General features: G+C 31.8%; 2 protein-coding genes across 5 annotated transcripts in view; both read right to left on the bottom strand.

The window, feature by feature from the left end:
• Positions 1-1,364: 1,364 nt before the first annotated feature.
• Positions 1,365-20,751, bottom strand: part of LOC123705418 (neurocalcin homolog) — a 77,097-nt gene continuing 57,710 nt past the window's right edge. For 2 of the 3 annotated variants that reach the window (XM_045654176.1, XM_045654174.1), the window contains exons 2-5: positions 9,758-9,910; positions 9,002-9,120; positions 8,691-8,879; positions 1,365-8,340 (exon numbers count right to left, since the gene is read on the bottom strand). In XM_045654176.1, the coding sequence (XP_045510132.1) occupies positions 8,146-8,340; positions 8,691-8,879; positions 9,002-9,120; positions 9,758-9,827 (573 nt within the window). In that variant the 5' untranslated portion in view covers positions 9,828-9,910 and the 3' untranslated portion in view covers positions 1,365-8,145. Of the gene's footprint in view, positions 8,341-8,690; positions 8,880-9,001; positions 9,121-9,757; positions 9,911-10,030; positions 10,125-20,751 lie in introns of all 3 variants that reach the window. The other variant, XM_045654175.1, reaches the window with a different exon arrangement.
• Positions 10,172-20,751, bottom strand: part of LOC123705419 (neuronal calcium sensor 2) — a 67,896-nt gene continuing 57,316 nt past the window's right edge. For both annotated transcript variants that reach the window (XM_045654178.1, XM_045654177.1), the window contains exons 2-5: positions 15,544-15,662; positions 15,315-15,458; positions 14,985-15,113; positions 10,172-14,367 (exon numbers count right to left, since the gene is read on the bottom strand). In XM_045654178.1, the coding sequence (XP_045510134.1) occupies positions 14,191-14,367; positions 14,985-15,113; positions 15,315-15,458; positions 15,544-15,654 (561 nt within the window). In that variant the 5' untranslated portion in view covers positions 15,655-15,662 and the 3' untranslated portion in view covers positions 10,172-14,190. The remainder of the gene's footprint in view (positions 14,368-14,984; positions 15,114-15,314; positions 15,459-15,543; positions 15,663-20,751) is intronic.

The following is a 20,751-nucleotide window of genomic DNA, read 5'->3' as shown; positions in this document are numbered from 1 at the left end:
ATTTTTGCAAGTGACTACTATTAAGCTAATTTTCCGTTTGTAGCTTTATTTTGATGAGACGCCCAATAATTTCGTGTACGAAAGTCTCGATTGTGGTAGCTAACAGAGATAACAAGGATAAAAAAATTTAATTTGATGGTTCTCAAATATTTATTACTAAGTGAATGAATTTTTTTTTGTTCAATCTCAAGATAATTACCTAAATTATTCGAAAAAATATTTGTCCTACAAAATCTATGGTTTGTTCAAAGAGTCCCCCTTTCCAAAGTGTATCGATAACGAGGTCATCACAAATGATTACTAACAAGCTGATTTGTTTGTTTTCACTTAGTTAATGTTTATATCAACAGACATATTGTCCTACAAATTGCGTAATAAATATTTCAGAACCATCAAATCAAAAAATTGTATCCTTGCTATCTCTGTTAGCTACCACAATCGAGAGTTTCGTACACGAAATTATTCGGTGTCTCATCAAAATAAAGCTACAAACGGAAAATCAGCTTGATAGTAGATAGTAGTCACTTGCAAAAATGGGCGATGTATCCTGAACTAGTTGGGTTACTGCTGGAAATAATGGAAAAGTAAAATCTTTGTTAATGTAAGTACCTACTTAACTAGGTGCGTTAGTATTTCCAAAAATCAATTTTAGCATTCAGCAAAAAACTTTTTCTTGATGTCCGGCAGTTCGTGCAATATGATAAGGAAAACAAGAAAATTACTAAAATAAATAAATGCTTAGGTACGTAAACAAATATTAAACAATCCCTCCTTCCACCCTCCTCTAATTCCGTATATTGTAACGGTCTTGTACATTCAACGGAATCTTACTATCCTCCATGGGTAATATGATTATGAGCACCTTTTACTTTTTAAAAGATGTAAATTGATTTTTCGCGGAATTTATTAATTGTAACTACCTATTCCCTGAACTCCTAGCCTGGTAAGGCTTATGTCTTTTAGCGAATAGGCGGGTCTCCACAGACCAAATTGCTTCTCGCGAGGTTGCTCGCTCTGTAGTGACGCGCCCATGTCGATACCTAATGTTATTTTATATATTTTGTTTCAGATTGATCGATATAATCGATTTATAATCGTTCGATTGTTATTTTTCAGTGTGCAATTATTTTTTGGCAAGCACGCCAAACAAAATATAAACATGGATCTAAATAACGCAGTTTTTTAGGCACTTCTCGATCAGCCAGATATAAACTATGAAAATCTCAAATTGGTAGCTGAATAATTATCTACTAATCATGTTAATAATTGGATAAAAATTAATAATTATCTACCACCCGTATAGTAGTTTTAATAAACTTTATTCAATAACTCTATGATCTATAGGTTATGGAAATAAAAACACATTTGAGAGAAGAAAGATTTAATAAATAGATACAATAACTTTACATCTAAAACAGTATCAGATCAAGGTCGTTTTGAAGAAATTAGGAATCACGAATTGACTACACAGAACAGTAAATTTATATAGAATTTCAAAAGTGACATCAGAAATGTAGAATCCGAATAAAAGGATTAATAATTTACGACATTTACAACACATATTACGGTTAAGTTCAAATTGCAGGGTGCTATTAATATGTTATCAAACTTCACAAAGTGAATATAAACATCGACTCACAACGTATATATATAAATTATTTAATAGTCCGAAACATTTATTAAGTAATCAGAATTGATATGTACCTAATACACAAAAATGGTGTCACTAGAAACACGAATAAGTAGATATTAATATTTAGAATTTAGAATTAGTTGTAGGTACACATTTATTGCTTATATAAGTACATGAAGTTACCATGATTTTGGTCCTTTAGAAAGAAAGATACGCTTGTAAAGATAATTTCAAATGCACTCCCGCCTGCTCCCCTATACAAAAACCAACCGACAATTAACATGACACTAGAACCACGAATAAAGATACTTTGGTCAATTGTCGATTGGTTTTTTCCAATCTTCCATGAATTGTTAAACTATAGTGTTCGACAAAACGGCTTCCATCAATACGCATTCGGGAGGCAATAGCACCCTGAGTTAAACGTAAACGCGTACGAAAATTCTATAAATAATAATAACCGGGTAATTCATACATAAACCTAAGAGACAATATAACTAATATAATCTCGCGGGGTATTCGTCGCACCATAGATTTAACATGTGTAATATTTAAAAAACAGTGAAGAAAAACTTAGCGAAGAGAAAAATATTATTTAAGCTTATAGTAGTGGAGCAAAATCATATCTATCTAGGTGTTTAGAGATAAATTGAAGCTATAGTTTGTAACTTGTAAGATATAACCGTTTAATATTATTGGTAATATAATAGTCTATGAATATATCAACTTTAGAATATGTTAATGAAGCATCCTCTATAGTATATTTCTTTAACGTAATTAATCAGTGATAGCACCTAAACATAGGTACCTACGGGATAACAAGATACTAGAAAATTAACCTCAAAATGTTCATTTAACTACGATACGAATAAAGGCCAATTAAAGTACTCATTAAAATGTCTACAGCTTAATATACTGGAAGACAAAAAATTAAATTTCCTTAATGAATCAAAATACTGTTAAATTTTCTAGCAAACGGCTTAATATAATGGCCTGGTGAATTTTGTGAACATTTTTATGTACTTACGAAATATTATCATAATATTACAACGTAAGGCGATTAGATGTATTGGCGAGATAAAATATTTTAATGGTATATTTCTTGATTATTCATAATAATTTGTATTATAAATTTCAACCGCGTTTGTATTTTTAGAATAATATGATTTTATTGGTAAGCTTTGAAATATTTTTAACGCACAGAATTTTATCTAAGTTGCATGCGACGTTGCCACGCTTTGGGTACAATGAATCTATTCTTCAAATCGAAATGCGCTGTTGCCAAACCGTATATACCATGCTTTTGTGCGCAAAATACGTACTTCAGTCTTCAGTCAACAAAATGTTACACAGACAGAATTATTTATTAATTTCAATCTCGCCTTTACCGCGTTTGTACGTATAAGCGTTTTATGTATATATAGTAACATTATTAAAGTGTAAGGAAGTTTAAACCTATTCTCTAGGTTAATTTTTCCTAGTAACTAATATAATTTAGACGTTGTTTTCGTGAGGTAAAGTTAGAATATTAGAAGTGAGCTCAAGAAGTGAAGTAGTGATACTTTAGAACCATTAAATTGGAAAGTATTTAGAACATTCTGATAACTATAATATTCATAAAATTTATCACGAACATCTAACAATTGATACGCGATTAAAATTATCTATTAAAATATTGATCTCTTTTACATTATAACATTAAATGATTTATATCATTTAACTAATTCGAATCCGTGGGTGAATTGAGATATTATAATACAAACAACACGCAAAGCTTTTTATAGCAAAAGCCTTTAAATGTGTATTTACTTAATTGTTTTGAATAAGTGATGTGAAGTATAGGGTCGATTATCATTTTAATTTCGTGTTAGGCTTATGTTGTTTTTTATCACATTTTAATAATTAAAGTATGAACCAAAAGAGAAGGTACGCTATATTCCGAGAGACAAAATTTAGAAAAAGCGCCCTCTAGGTAGTCGTCAAACAATGTTCAACACACATTTCTCTACACCAATTTCTGCGTTACACTATAGTTTATTAAATTTAACATTTCATATAATTATACACTCTTAACACGGTCCATTTTTCAATACATCGTCATATTCGTTTTAAAAGTATACTTAGCTATAGATACGTATTGTAAATATTTTGCTTGTAAATATAAATACAAAATAAAGTAACGGCTTATTATTTTTCAATACCTAACTTAAGAAGGATCTACTTACATTATTGCTTATAATAACAATGTACTGACATTTATTGCATAGTTTCAGCTATATTATATACAACACGTATAAACCATAATATTAAAAATAAATTTAGTTATTACTTTATAATAATTAAATTTAATTGTTACAAAATAAGATCAAATGAAACGTACGCAATGGCAGTGCAAGTGTCCTTTTAATCATAATAATCATCGAAGTGTTTCCAATTGAACCCTATACTTTACCATCATTTTTTGCCGAATATTTTTGTTAAGGACTAGATAATAAGATAACGCAATAGTAAAATGATATACACAATAACTAGAAAGACGCGATATTATGGAATTTAACTTTCAAACTTATAGCTATCAACTAATGTATCCATTGTCATAAAAATCGGCGCAAATACAATCGATAAACATGAAGCTAGAAAGAAATTATGGCCATTATTTTATTTTATTTTTTTTGTTTTATTTTTACATTCAATTAAATTGACATACTACCATGATATTTGAAATTTATACTATCGAATATAGATGAAACCTTTAATTATCCTTTTTTGGAAGAAAATGTGAGACACAATTTACATTTATCACATTAATCGTGTCTATATTACCTTAATAGAAATGAATTTATCGATGTTTTTAACATGTTTATTTTTGTGTTTATTTTAGTTAGGTTTGCACTACTTGATTTCTATGCAAATAATGAAACATAATTCACTTAAAAAGAATGACCTCCACATAATATATTATTTAAACAATATAACTCAGCGCTACATTATTATTAAAAAGAACTCATAATAATTATATTAGTTGTGCGAAAAATCAAATTGTGCATTACAGTACAATATAAGATTAAATAATTATAATATTAATAAAAGCGATGATAGAATTCATTTATTACATGGTTACTAGCTAAATTAAATATGAAAGCAATTAATATTCATAAGTTCTTTAAATTGAAATTATTTCTCGTCAAAACTTAAAAAAACAGCATACACGCAAAAAAAACATATTTAAGTACTTCTTGTGATATTTAAAAATCATTTTTGAATAAAAACTAAAAACGAAAATATTCAAATGCATCTACATAAGCTATTTAGGCGAAATCATATAAAATAATTGTAAAATGTGTCAAAATTGTAATTGATGAATGATGATTTTACGAGTCGACAATCACCAACAGTGCGCATATGTCAGGCCTAGTCAGAGCATGTCGCAAAGCGTTCCAATACATGAAACTGATTATTAAAATTATTATTAGATCTATTATATTAAAAAGCAGATCTAGAGCAAAACGAATAATAAAATAATTTATAAACATACATAATAATCGTTAAAAAATATTCATTAATATAATTATTAATCGATATTCTAAATAAAAAATCAATATATATATATTTTTTTTTAATTTTTGTAGTATTAGTGCCGTCGGACACAGCAAAGCTACGAAATTTTTAATTTCTTCAAGAAATGAATAATTACAAAATTCACACTCATAAGCAAGTCTTATATGCTTATTAAAATGTCTTTCTTCAATAAACGTTTGATAAATAACAAACATTAATAATACAAAATGTGAGCACATCAAGTCTATTCAGAAGACATTATTTAAGTTTGTATAAACGTACTTATTGTTGTTAGATTATCATTTTAATATTCAATTTCGGGTTTTTAAAGATCAAGGGTTTCGATATTGTTCAGATTTTGTCTGTTATGTATCTTCCATGTGATATGCCGATTTCTAAGCTATGTAAAATAACTATAATTAATAATTCTCTATACAATAAAGTATATATATATATATCTACGGCATCCAATGTTTTTTATCAGTTTTTAAGGCTCACATCGCGATGTCTACTGCAAATAAACGTACGATGTCGTCACGAATCAAATCTATACCTATCTAACTAATAATCGTTCAAAAATACATTTCAGTAAAACGATACTATCTTTATACATTTAATATTATACAGTCTACAAAAGTTTGTCAATACAATTTGTACTAAGCTTATTATCAATCAATTGTATATCTTTCGCGATTCCCTCGACAAGGCCCTACACAACAGCCTACGCACTATTCCCTCGATCGACGACTCACTTTACCATTCTTAAAATATATTTATAAAACTTATCGTACGCAATATTCTTACAAATCAAATTACAAATAATCGAATAATACTCAGGCTGACTTTGATTAGATTTAAACACATTAAAACTAAGCCTTATAATATCAGCTATGCGATTGAACGTCTCGGATCATAAATTAATATATTATATTTAACAGTATACTAATATTTGCATGTCATAATGTAAATTCAGGTCGTGTAGAAGGATCTGATTATATCCTAAATAATGTATAATTATTGTAATTCTGATGCATAAAATTTGTGTAAATTGTCAATTTAGTTACATTGATGGTATCGGTTATATACCAGGCACTCTTTTGAAGACTATATAATTAATTATATAGACCATAAAGACTAGCAAGATAAAAGCGTATTTATCAGATCCACGTGATGTATATCGTTACCAGTGAAAACAGTTGGCATGTACCTTAAGGAAGCTAAGGAAAGGAATCTTGTAAATTATATTTATGGACGTCGTGATAGTGTATGCTTATTTATATAATGAACACGCCCATCTCTACGCCGACACTAAGACACTAGTCTAACCGTGCCAACTGGTTTCACACAGGGTAAATACTTGCGATTTGGTATAATGTACCTATGAATGCAATATAATCCATTCATCGAATACGAAACGATTCTAATATTACAATGTATATAGAAAAATTACTCGAATTCTCATAAGAACATTACTAACTCTATGTCTATATATTGCTGACTCGCTTTCCGGAATACATTTGCCTCCGTGTTTAAATCAAACTCTGATAACACAGCATTGATATATTGTCATAAGTGTTAATTAGATACTGCATTGCCAACACACGCGGACACGCGGACACGCGCAGACCGCTACGTTATTATTTGCTCTGAAACTGCTACTTTAACGCAATGCACTTGTGTACATAATCAAATAAAATAAAGGTGCAACTCGTTACGTCGAGTTTAGAACTTTATTGTCTTGCTTAAATGATTCCGAATTTTCATATTATGAATATAACAACAACTATAGAATAATATTCGTTTTATGCAGGATATATTTCCTTTACTAAATTACAGATACGTAAGAAGCATCAATTTCAGATCTTTGTTTTGGTATAACTAAATAGCACAAGCAGTATATTATGATAACTTCGTCATCTATTGATAATATATCATAAAAAATATGAAATAAATCCTATAGTATTGTGTATATAAGCACTCAAAGACAAACACCGAAGAAACACGCCTTTACCTATTTTGACCGTCCTTCAGACTCTCGCCCAGATCTCCCATCATAATATACAGACTTCATCGAATACGCTAAAACAATTGCATCATACTATCGAATAATGTAATTATGAAAGAAGTATCGAAGACAATATAACGAGTGAACTGACCGAAAGATAAGCTGCGTTCGATAATGCGGGCTTTTAACCCAATTTTAGACCGCTAAATGTGGACAAAATGGTATCACTATCCTAACTACAATAATAATAATTGGGAAAAACACATTAAACATAGTCGCATTTCCTTTGTCCTGTTGACTGGTTGTCTTTTACTTAATTATATTATACTTAATAATAAAAATTACTAATGATATACAAGTATCGAGATATACTTTGCGATTCAGAAACAACACAAAAGCCGACCACGCCCTTCATTTGCATCGATTCACACTAAACCTGCACCTTTTTATTATCCCATGGCTAGAAGGGGAACTCCCTTCGATTCGATTACAATATTTTCTTTAACGAAAGTACTTATAAAGGAAATTAGTATTCAGCAACCACTTCAATACAGCAAGCACCGTTTGAATACAGTACCGTAGGAACTACTTTCTTATATTTTTGTTTAACTTTCCACGTACAACATATTTCATTACTCCTGGAACACAGCTCCTGCGTCATGTCCGAATCGCAAAAAGAGATAGTATAGCGTAACACGTAAAATTACTATATTTCACATTACCTAAAGTAAGATATGAATAAATCAGGCTTTAGCCACGAACACAAAGGAAGAATATTTGAACAGCCAAGCAGCAGGACAACGATCTGAAAAGATTTTATATGCAGTAATGCTTTACGCCGCGCACTAGCTCTTACAAGCAGTTAAGTGATCATGTACAATAGATTTGCTTAGCAATGGGGACCGAGGTGGTTTGGTTTGCTCGGTCGAATAGGTTAATATTTGAGGTATCACTGTGACTGCGGGTCGCACTGAAGAAGTCGTACAATGGAAGGATCGCTCTTGGCGCCCTCTATGAACTCTTCGAGCGACAATTTTCCATCCTTATTTCTATCCATTTGTCGGAATATTTTGTCCGTTCGTTTCTCGGGCGTGGATTCGTCTTCGGGCATTTTCATCACGGAACCCACCATTTTATAGATAGCCTGAAATTAGAGATATAAAATTCATACATTTAGAGTTTTGAAAAGATTGTTTAGAATTTAGATATCCGTTCTTTAAAAAAGTTAGGCATAGTTATCGTTACAATAATTTTTAATTATTTGAAAATGTTTCATAGAAAGAAAATTGAAAATGTTATGTTAAAAAACAGATTATTTAGTTCAAGAATTTATTATTTAATATGATTACGTGTTTCTTTTTTAATAATTCCTTTTAGTAAATAAAAGTCATAGTGAAATAGCTTACAATTTATAAATTGTTTAGTTTCATGAGAGGAAATTTGAAAAGGGAAGAAAATGAGGTTGTATAACAAAAAATAACGTATCATACGTACTGTGACAATTTCAAGCATTTCCTGTCGTGAGATGTAACCATTTCCATCCAGATCGTACATAGAGAATGCCCATTTGAGCTTCTGCTCCAATTTGCCCCGTGACGTCACGCTCAAAGCGCATAAGAACTCCCGAAAATCTATAGTCCCGTCGCCATTTGCATCAAACGTTCGAAAAACGTGTTCAGCAAACTGAAACATAAAGCTAAACTTATTAAAATTCAATCACAAAATATATATATACATAATACATATATTATACGACCAATATCACATGTTACATGAAAATCCCCAGAAAATTTGGTCACTTTTACCTTACTAGCATCCCCGTACGGGAAAAAGTTTCCATATATTTTCTTAAATTCCTCCACCGACAAATGCCCACTGGGACAATCCTTTAAAAATCCTTTGTACCACTCCTGTATCTCGGCATCTGAAATAATTTGGTCAGTTTCAGGACATTGCATGCTAATTACTGCTAGCCAGTAGGGGTCAGTGGTTAGGACTTAGGACCTCGGACTTCAACCGAGTCGTGGGTTCGAAACAAGACACATTACCCACATTACTGGTAACGCTTAAGGGACAATGTTCTGATGATGATATTGTTGTACTACGTATGATTTTATTTATATTTTAATGTCATAATTAAGCTGGCATATAGATTTATAAGGCTTTTGTTATAATTTAATATCTAGCCGAGCAATAGTGAATAACATAATTTTCAAGTACAAGTTTCCATAATATTAGAAACAGTAAGATTTTTAACTGAAGTATTTGAAAGATGAAGAAAGATGGATATACGTGGAATCAACTTTGAACTAGTATATAATATATAAAAATTTGAATACTCTTGTCGTTCGGGGATTTTCCTAATGGTTTTAATCTCGATCACAAACAAATACAATTTGTATTTGTGGTTTAATCTAGCGTGATCTAACTCACAGATTTTTAAATTATTGACAAATATTGACAAGTACCTTACTGTCTTTAGGATATTTTTTATATCCATGAATTACTAATAATTGAGGATATACATAATTCTAAAGACTAATAACTCTTATGTGCATTACCTGAAAATTCTGTGTTCTGTTTCAGATCTTCCAAAACCTCGGGTTTCAGTTTGCTATTTTGTTTTCCCATTTTGAATTGTAATGTTTCTACGCAGCAGAGATAATATGAGTTTTAATCAACCTTTCGTCTTTTAGTTAGCCAAATATTGTGCCCTAAAATATAAAATGGTATTATAAATCAACTTGTTATTGTCGTGTACAAATAAACTCACAACGCTTAAACGACACTTGCAATCTTTATCTTGAAATCAAAAGAATGTTTTAATTACAAACCTTGCTGTATAACACATGAAAAAGAACGCTCGTAATCATTACGAGAATACTTTTCACTTGTTCTAAATGATGAGCAAAATGTAAATAAAATAAACTGAAAAATACGTAGGATGGTAGTTGATTGTGATAAAAACCAGAAACTATTTTTATAATTTGTATATTATACATGAATAGGCAAAACGTGAATCATTAAAAATATGTATTCTTAAAAAATACATAGAGAATTGATGAGGAGCGATGGTAGTTTCCACCTATTAGAAGTGCCTATTACATTAATGACGCTCGTAAGAAAAATCCTACAACACCGCGAGTGATTCATTAAACAAACTGGTTTCAGACTTAGAGATTCATTGGAAGTATGTGCCTATAGTTTTGTCAAGACATCGTACTAGATACATAATAATTGAATAAATACTCATTTCTAGCTAGATGACGAAGCTTTTTTAACTATGTTTTCAGCAACATTGCCTTTATATCCAAGGTCTTATACTGTTTCATCATTTAGCTATATTCACCGAACCATTGTCACCTAATAAATAATTTAATAAATAGCTCTGTGTTACAAATTGACAACTCACTCACTGGTTTGGTTATTCTAAAAGAATTACAATTGTACGCGTAAATAAATTTCTCGTAATAATATACACAATAATTAAGTGACAATGATAAATTAATATCATATTCTACATATTGACAGATAATAAACTATGAACTGAAATATGTTATTTTATAAATAAATGACAGATAATAATTATTAATTAAAAGATGAAAAATTATTCTTAACATTTTTAAATGCGACGAACCAAACATGTGTTCGTTCTCTTTATCAATGATGCAATATTACGAATGTGTTCGATAAGAATAATTCCTTTAACATAAAATAATGCGACTTTTGAAGTACACGTTTAACCTTACGGTATACCTATTCTATGACACGTACTACATAAATAATATTATAGGTGTATAAAAGAATTGTGCTTGAAACTTCTATTACAATAGAAATTTATAATTCCTTATAAACTAATACATACAAATCAAAATTGTTAGATATTAATAGTGTGCTATTAAATATATTCGTACATGAATATTATAAAAGTTTAGAAAAGGAGGAATGTACGTTAGTTGTGCTAAAACACAGATAGACAGAGACTGGTATAAAATAATTATTTTCTTAAAATAGCATTTAGAAAAGTGATATAAAATATATGACTTTAGCTTAAGGGAGTTCAAACAATAATGCAACAATATTATAACATGGAAAAATAAAAAAAAAACAATTATGGATACAGATCTTTGGTAATTAATAAATTAATTCGATGGCACTATGTTCCTAAAGAAAATAATAATAATAGTTGATAGTTTATTCTCAGTTTGATGTAAACAATTAATGATGTAGTGGTCGAAGAAATTGATACAATTCCTTTTAGTCATTGAAACATTTTTATTTTAGTAATTTTAGTTCGTAGTTAATATGTATATTTAATACACAACTACAGAGATATTTAAGCAAATATGAAAAATGAAAGTCGATACCACATTCGATTACATGCCTAAATGTTTATATTTAATTTTGTGCGATTTTTTGTGACAGATAACTCTATTACTTTAGCACGTATATCTATTGAGCTACAATTACTTTCAATGTACGTTAAATTTGTGCTTTTAATTTCATATATTATCATTTAATATCCAAATTAGTTTATACTCATAACAAAATAAAGGAAAACAAATTGCGACCTGCTCAGCTACATCTGTAATTTTAATTTTAATTGAATTTCTTAAATGTTGTTAAACCATCTTCTTGTAAACTTATCTATTCCTGTCAAACATACACAAGGTTTAAGGTTGGGTTTGTTGAGAAAATTCCTTTTGTTGATATGTTTAACGACACCCTGTCTAACTATATACAAGAATTCGAATTGATTATTTTGATCCCTTCTTAGGTTGATTTGTATCACTCGTTGTCTTTCCAGCCAATCATTCTTATAATAAAATAAGGAAAAATAAAATTTAAGAGCCATTTACTAAACAAGAATAAAGTATTTAATACGTTACATTAATGTTTAAGTGGTTAATTTAATTTAATACTGATATTAGTCTTGTTCATTATTATTTACGATTTATTAAATAAGGGCGATGTTAAAGATGATAAATAAACAATATTTTATGATCAACATGAACTGAATAAATGCAATAAAGATATTAATAAAAATTCTAAATTTAATATTGAATAAAAATAAAAATTGTTTGTTTCTAAATTTGTTTTAGCTTATATATTCTACGTTAATAGATGGTATCAAATGTGGAATGTATTTAGAAAATCGTTGAATTTAGTTTCCAGTACACTATAGTTAGATAAATTACAATAAATGACTTTCACTTACAAAAATTCATTGTGCGTTAAATATTGCACTCAAATGTTAATATCAAAGTCAAAATTAAACATCTCTGTTCATGTATAAATGTGTTTAATTATTTATTATTTGTTTATTTTATAATTTATTTATAGTAATTCATTTATTTAAAAGATTCGGATTTTAAATTCATAGTGCACAGAAAACCACTCCAAATAATGTTAATGATTCGACCGCTATTATGTCATGTTTAGGTCAATCGACAAAAACAAGTTTTATTAATAAAAATATACTCTAAACTATACAAGTAAGGACTAGGGCACACTAAATTATTGGTTCTGTGTTAATTTTGTTAAATAAGGAGCTTATGGAATTGGAACAAAATTTACAGAAAACGAAAACTTAAAACTAGGACGAGTAATGAAACGAAATGAATGGAACAAACTATTTACAAATGGATTAGAAGGCACAGTAGGAAGAGGAAAGGAAAAGGAGTAACTTCTAAAGAAATAGAAGCTTAGTTATTCAGCTTCGAAATTGATAGTAATAAATGGAAATGCCTACATGAGAATATAGAGAATACCTTATACAAGTTACGTCGATCTACGAAGTACAACACCGATATCGATTGAATGTATAATGCATGTAATGTAAATTACTAATTATCCTTACATTAATACAGAATAGATCAGATCGTTAGTATGAGATCGAATGTGGGCCAAAGTAGTGTTAGGCAGATCGCTGGATGACCAAATCATTTAGAATTCCTTTGTGAAGTACCTTAATACCAAAATGTCGTTTAATATAAATTCATCTGTTATGTCTGAGAAACAATTGAAATTATAATAAGGCTGTTTGTGACAAAAAGCATTATGCCATTAAAGTGTTCATTGCATTTGCGCAGTGTTATTTTTCTTCCGATAATTGATGTGATAATTATGCCCAGGCTATGAATAAACAAAGCTCTCATAAAGGCGTGTTAAGCAAATATTTATCGACATAATCCATCGCTCTGTATATAGATCTTTACCAAATCTCCCCGTTAGGAACTTCACGAATCACTATTATTCACAATCTGCCTTAAAATTGCATCCACGGTTAATCAGTGCCTTTTAAGATTGATCAATAAGACACTTGGTTGGTCGCAATCTCATCGATTCTGTTTACACTAAGCTAAATGTATCTATATTAGTAATTAAATTAAGATTGACATATATTTTGTGCAGTACATTATATAATCGTACGTACTTGTATATCAGACAAAACTTTTCTGAGGGAGTAACTGCCTAATCGTGGATGGTTCGGATACAACACTTACAATAGAATAGACAATCCGACAGCGACAAATGCTAGTTAAGGAAATTATTTAATTAATATTTTAAGTAAGTATATTAAGTACGCCTATACCTACAAAATTATCAAAAATTCGGAAGCTTGAAAGAAAGACATTCGATTTGGACGTGTAAAAGCCTATTGGCACTAATTTAAATAAGTTGCGTTTAAATAAAGTCGTATTGATTGCCGCCCCGACACAGAAACGCGGATCTGTCGAGGCATGGGAGCGCGAGACGGGGTAGACTCGGCCTTATTAAAACTTTCGTACATGTAATGAGACAAGATTGAGGTCGCCAATCAATAGTTGCCGGCGCTCATCTTCGATAGTAGGAAACGTTGCGAAGCCAATTATAATAGCCGAATGGGTCTCAAAATGGCGTAGAGAAGCTAGGGGGCTACTATCGACGCCGTCGGGTTATCGTGTACACAACATATAGGTGAAAGTGAGCTGACGACTGAAACTGGACGCGCTTAAGGCGCGAGCATCTTGGAGAGCTCCTCATCCTGGAGGCATCCCTTCAGGAACTCCTCTTGCGTGAGCTGCCCGTCGTTGTTCTCGTCCATCTTAGCGAAGATGTTTTTGGCGCGCTCCTCCGCCGAGTCAGCTGGCCTGTTACTTGAACAGGCGCCCAGCATGTCATAGATTGCCTGGAATACGCGAATATCATCGCTTTAATCCTGATTTAAAAGTCTTAAATCGAATTCAAAAACTATTTACTGCTTGAAATGATCGTAAAGAAAATACAGAAAACATTTTATATTTTAATATTTCATCGCTGATATTTTTTTCCTCTCCGATTTAGAACAAGTAATTGGCTCGGAAGATTCTAAGACACGCCTCTGTTTATTGAATACGGAAATAACGTTAAGAAAAGCACTTCTCGTTATAGTTGAAATGGAAAATACTTCACCCATTTGCTAAATACTAATAATGAGATGTTTATTTTATAATAATATACAATTTTCCGCTGCAAAACATCTGATGGGTACTTCAAGTTAATGATGGATTTTCGTAGAAAGCGTAATGATATACCTATTGTTATCAATATGTTTTTGTTGAAAATATCTCAAAGCTTCTATAAAAATATATAATAGGAAAATTACGTCGAGAAATAAAATTCTATAGAAAACCTAATAAAGCTATTATATGATAAGCCTTCTGCGGATAGTAGGTACATATTATAATAACTTCATTGTACCGCTCCATCTTGGCTGATAAAGGTTTAAAAATAACAGTGCACCCGATGGAAATACATTATGCATACCTGAACTATTTTAGTCATCTCCTGAATATCGATCACCCCATTTCCATCCACATCGTACATGCGGAAAGCCCACTTAAGCTTTTCTTCTGGGGTTCCGCTGGACGTAACGTGAATCGCCTGCAGGAATTCCTACAACAATGCAAACACCGACGTGTACCAACACAAGCTTACTCCCCAACAATGCATACGAGGGAAGCCTTGTTGGCTCTTCGTAAGCTCAAACATGGTTATAGACAGGTTCATTCGCAAAATACGGAGCGTCAATCGCAATTGCATTAAAAATAATATTCGCAAATAAGCTCTCACATGTTACACCTTTCGTTAAGTTACCTTGAAGTCAATGTATCCATTTTTGTCCATGTCGAATGTGCGGAACACGTGGTCGCAGAATTCGACCGCATTCCCCGAAGGGAAGAACATCTTGTACATGTCGACGAATTTCGCCGGCGTCAATCGCCCGTTAGGACAATCTTGCTGCAAAATGGGAAAGATAATAAAACACTACAATCATTTCTAAAGGCATTACCAGACGCTTGGATAACATATCGACGTGTTTTACCTTGAAGCCTTTGTACCACTCCTTGATGGTGGTTTCGTCGTACGACGTGTGAGTCTTAAGGAAGTCCATGTCTTCCTTAGTGAGTTTGTCCTTGCTAACAAAGCAGCCCATTTTGTCTTCTGGAACAACGGAAAACATAACTTTAAATGCAATTCTTTTTAATTAGGTGTAACAGTTTTCGTTACAGAAAATGCAAAATTAATGATAACGCTGAGCTTCTTGACAATTTGTCACAATTTTTATTTGCAAAATTACACATAGTTTAAATAATTGTAAAACATGCAACTGTCGTATTAATCTGGATATTAATAAGAGCTACTTTTTGTTTACCATTCGCAACCTAGTGAATGGTATGTAAAATATTTATATTACCTCTTATCTTAAATGAACAAATGCAGATACATTGAAAGATAAAAATCGTATTTTATTTATAGTTAAGAGAACAAATCGCAAGCCTCCATACAGAATAATGAAATTGAAAATAAAAATGCCGTACAAACACATGTTTCCAAAGCTTTTTGCCATTGAATTAATCATCTTTTCCTTGGCTACCGCGTACAATACACCGCAATCCTAGTCAAGACATCTAATTTCATAAGAAACAAAACATGTAACCCAGAAATACGATATATTATACACGTCACGTTTTCTTGCGGCAAATAAACTTATCACACTGGTAAATACTAACGATAACCGCAAGGCAATACGTATGTTTTAATTTGACGTAACAACTTACCTATCAGTGTATATATTCGTTGCGTTATAACTAACAAATAACAGAATATCTACAATTATATCAAAATGAATAGGTACTTATAGAAGGAATTTTAAAGAACCACCAAAAGAATCGATTTCCAGTCAGCATTGTGTCCGATAGAATGTTGGCCTATTTCTTATTATAACCTAGTATTGGCTTGCATATAGCCCGCTATTAACCTATTTATTATTCAAGATTTGTATGCCTCGCTAAGGTCAAAGTGGAACCCTAACTGTGAATAATATAAAGTAATTTATATCGCATCCGATAGTTATGTTGCCGCGAAGTTGGAAAACATGATATATAAGCGTCGGAATGTGGCATCGGCTTCAAAGTAGTGCTGATTTACGAGTTTCTCTTCACAATTGGAAGTGGAGTATTGATGGCACATTTGACGCGGCTGACTTGGGGCGTGGAAATGTCACGGACGGAATGGCGATAAAGATAAAGAGTGAGGGCCCGCGGTCCTTGGCATCAGCACCCATGTTCCCAATACGTGACACGATAACACCTGAAGCTTTTATTCAACTTTTATTATTTGCTTCGTCTATTCAAATCACTATTCTTTCAGTATTGATTCTGCGTTTGCTAACTAAAATTTGGGTATCTGTAATCTAATGCCAATTCGTAACTGCCCGTTTACGTAATGCACGTATTTGTTATATTTAATATCAACGTTAAAATAATATTTATAATTATGATTCCATATTTAACTCTAACGTATGAATAGATTAAGAATAACTAAAAATTAATCATTAAAAACCATTATTGTGTAAGATAAACCTTCGAAGGTATAATGTAAACTCCAATTAAAAGTATTACATTAAATAGAGTGAAATTACCTCTACTTAGGATAAGAATGAACAGAGAGGTCTTTAAATAAAAATACCCTTATCTTTACGGGATTTCATTAAGCTAAAACGTTCGTAACAATTTATTTAGCTAACTTATAAAGTTCCCGATTGTCTCACTGCTATAGAACAAGAACAAAAGAGTACATTCCGCTACAACGTGACGCTTTAACGAGATCATATTTATTTACCGAAAGCTTTAATAATTCCCCGGATTTTAAATGTCACACTTGCGTAATGGACGTCCACTCCTGTGCATGTCCATTGATTGAATTTTCGTGTACCGCACACTAACCTAGATACGTGTAGGACGTAGGTATAAGCCAGCAGATTCAAAATTGAGTGATGTGTAAAAATAGAACATAGCTTTACCGCCGTAACCATTTTATATTCGACTTTTTAACTCTATTCCTAACAGGTATTAACTACAGACGAGAAACGTTATTAACAGGGCTGGATTTATTATAGACTATTCTTCATTTCTTAGAAACTCATTTCTTGCATCGTAATTATGATAAAGCCTTGAATTGAATTAATAATTAATTCCAATCAGTTCGTTCTTATGCTAAATAACTGGTCTGCATCTTATGATGATTTGTTATAATAGAAAACAAGATACCAATTAGCCTTTGAAAAATCGTAATTCAACAAAGATAAAACATCTGCAAGTTATCACCCGTCGTCTCGATTCAACTTAGTTACATGTTCGCTTTGTATTTTGTTAATTGGGAAACGAAACTGATTTATATTTTCTCGTAACTTGGAGATGTAATCCTTTAAAGTTAAATTTGGAAATTTGCACCAGTTGGGAAAAATAATAGGAAAAATAGCAATTGCTTTTTCAACGGAACTGCATTAAATCACCTCTCAATTTTATTTAAGTCAAAAGAGAAATCAGAAACGTTGGTCTGTCCGGCGAACGCTACCCGTGTCCAAACAGCATTTTACGCGGCTAACAGTCTTGACAACACAAAATCCTATTTGCGTTATTCCGTCAGCGCCAAAACTGAATTTAATTTACCTTTCAGCGACACCGAGACATTTTATTAAATGGACACTTTATTCAGAATATTGAAATAGCAGAGGATTGTTGTTTATAGAGATTTGCAGTCGACGATTTCAAAGAATTATTGTAATTATCACAATAATTTATAAGTAGTTACGCACCTGATGTCATTTGTTGAGCTTGTATAGCTACCTATCATGAATGGCACACTTTTATCTCTATATTTATCTACATTTAGATAACAATATACAAATGAATATTCCTTAATTAAGAAACATTAAACACGCAGTTCGCAGGTATTTCTATTGTCAATATAAATCAAAACAACCGGTAGGTAGCACATGTGCGACTGGAGTAAGCGCTTGCTATTATTTAATATCGTTCACATTAATCTAATGAAGCCACGCTTCTGATGGGGTAGTAGAAAAGGAAATTTGATAAATTTATACCCGACCATCGGCGGCTCTTTATGCACCGTCACGATAACACTATTACAAGTATATTTATCGATACAGTAAGTATAAGTCTGAATAATTGTAGCATTATCAAAGCCTAACGTGAATTAATAGGGTAGTGATTTCAATAAAATCAAGCATGCCAATCAAACATATTTTGAAAAGGCTAATCTTGATTTATCAAGTCAAATTGTATTTACTTAAATCAACTAGTTCAATGCGAATTGATTACATCCAGCTTATTTTTGTTAATCAATATCAACAAAGAGTATCCCGTCAGATTACGTTCCGTGCTTGTGCTTGAATAAAGGGTCTGTTTTATTAATTTTCCATTCGAGAAGTCACGCTTTGATACTTACGAACATACATACAACAGTACGAAACATAGCGGGGTTAGTGACATAAATTATGTAAACAAAATGAAAGACATACAATCTTCTTTAATTAGCAGAGATAATATTATTAAAACATGTAAGGCTACGAACTTTTAAAATGTTGAATAATGCTATTACATACTTCAATTTTCGCTCACTAATGCAATCATAGCCGACCTCCATACAAAAAGGGTAGTTGCACAAAGGCATTCAGCGGAAAAGTATCATAAAGGGTGACAGCGTCAGTGGAACACTTTGACCTGAATGCAGCCGACGGCTACAAGCAAATCGAATTACAGCCAATCACGTCGCCCTCACGAATTTCCAACACGTCGACACCTATAGCCGACACAGATGCGGCTATCGACGATCGGGCTACGTCATAGAAACGATACGTGAACAGTTATTTTCAGGCGCCTTTTCTGACGATACGCAATAAATAGCTTAAGTGATTTATGTACATTAAACAGTTGGGTTGCGATCGACTGAAATAGTACAGAGGAACGGTAAGACATCCTCTGATTACCTATTTGTTAGCCATGATAATACCGCATATCTATATTGTTACTTATTATTCTATGTTAGTATGACTGATGTCGTGTGATACATTTAATAAAACAGGTTAAATTTGGGATGTATCACCAGAATTTTAGTTATAACTAGCTTTCCTCTAAGTCAATTAAGCATAACTGACTAACGTTATTATAGAGGAGGGCCACACCAAAATCCTGATCGCTTATTATAACTGGCTAACCGTATTATAGCCTTATTAAACTTTGTGCACATCATCGACGCTGCGGGCTGTCGCATTAAAATTAGTTTCCTTTATGACGTCGCTTCGTGGCGTATTTTACTTAACAAAAGAAAATAATGCAATAAACTGCACTTACAGCTCGTTATTTATAACGTAATAAAATAGGAATTTCAATTGAATTGACAATAAAATTATTTCTGCGTGAATTATGTTCGCAGAACTAATTTTAAACAAGATCTCGCATAAAATAGAATAAGACGTGTAAAAAAATACAATAGGTATTACCTAGAAATAAATGCATTTCAATTACTTTTTATTTGTCGACTATCGGAAATATGGGGTGATATATCTTGGAATAATAAAACGAAGAAGCTGGTATGTTCACCGAATGGAACTGAAAGGAGAATATTAAAGTTAGGGTCCACTCATGTTCAAACAGTTACATTCACTTTTTAATTGTTATTTGAAATATTACCTACAAATCTATCACGATGATAAATAGTCACCTATAATGTTTGTGTTAAGTTCTAGGTACACCTCCCTATAGCTTGGATAGTTGTTTGTCGTATGAAGCAGATGTTTTAATTTAAGGTGAACATATCAAATTCGCAACAAATTGGTAATTGGTATCAGATCCACGTAGAGCATGAAGGCCGGCAGCCGCCAGCCGCTTTACAATTGAGGTCGACACCGTAGAATTGCAGGTCACGTCGCACCTAGCAGTCACAAGTAATCGTTGCAATTTAGTGAATGGACTGGACTGAGCCAATTACTAACTAACTGAATAGCGCCTGTTTTAAACTCAATTAAGGGATGCGGTTGATCCAATTATGAGCAACATAAAAAATATACTGGAGAGCGGCACAGCAAGTAAGTTCTGCAAAACATTCGATACTGAAGCCACACAAATGAGCGAGATTGCGCTAGTATTTATGAAGCGAAACAACTGATTCACTGAGATCTCAACTGAGATCATACAAAAAAAATCAGGTCTGAAACTCGTTTTCAACT

Source organism: Colias croceus, chromosome Z, assembly GCF_905220415.1.
Source record: "Colias croceus chromosome Z, ilColCroc2.1".
In the NCBI taxonomy this organism is placed as follows: Eukaryota; Metazoa; Arthropoda; class Insecta; order Lepidoptera; family Pieridae; genus Colias; species Colias croceus.
Note: the sequence above shows the minus strand (reverse complement) of the source record. Positions and strands in the feature narration are given on the sequence as shown.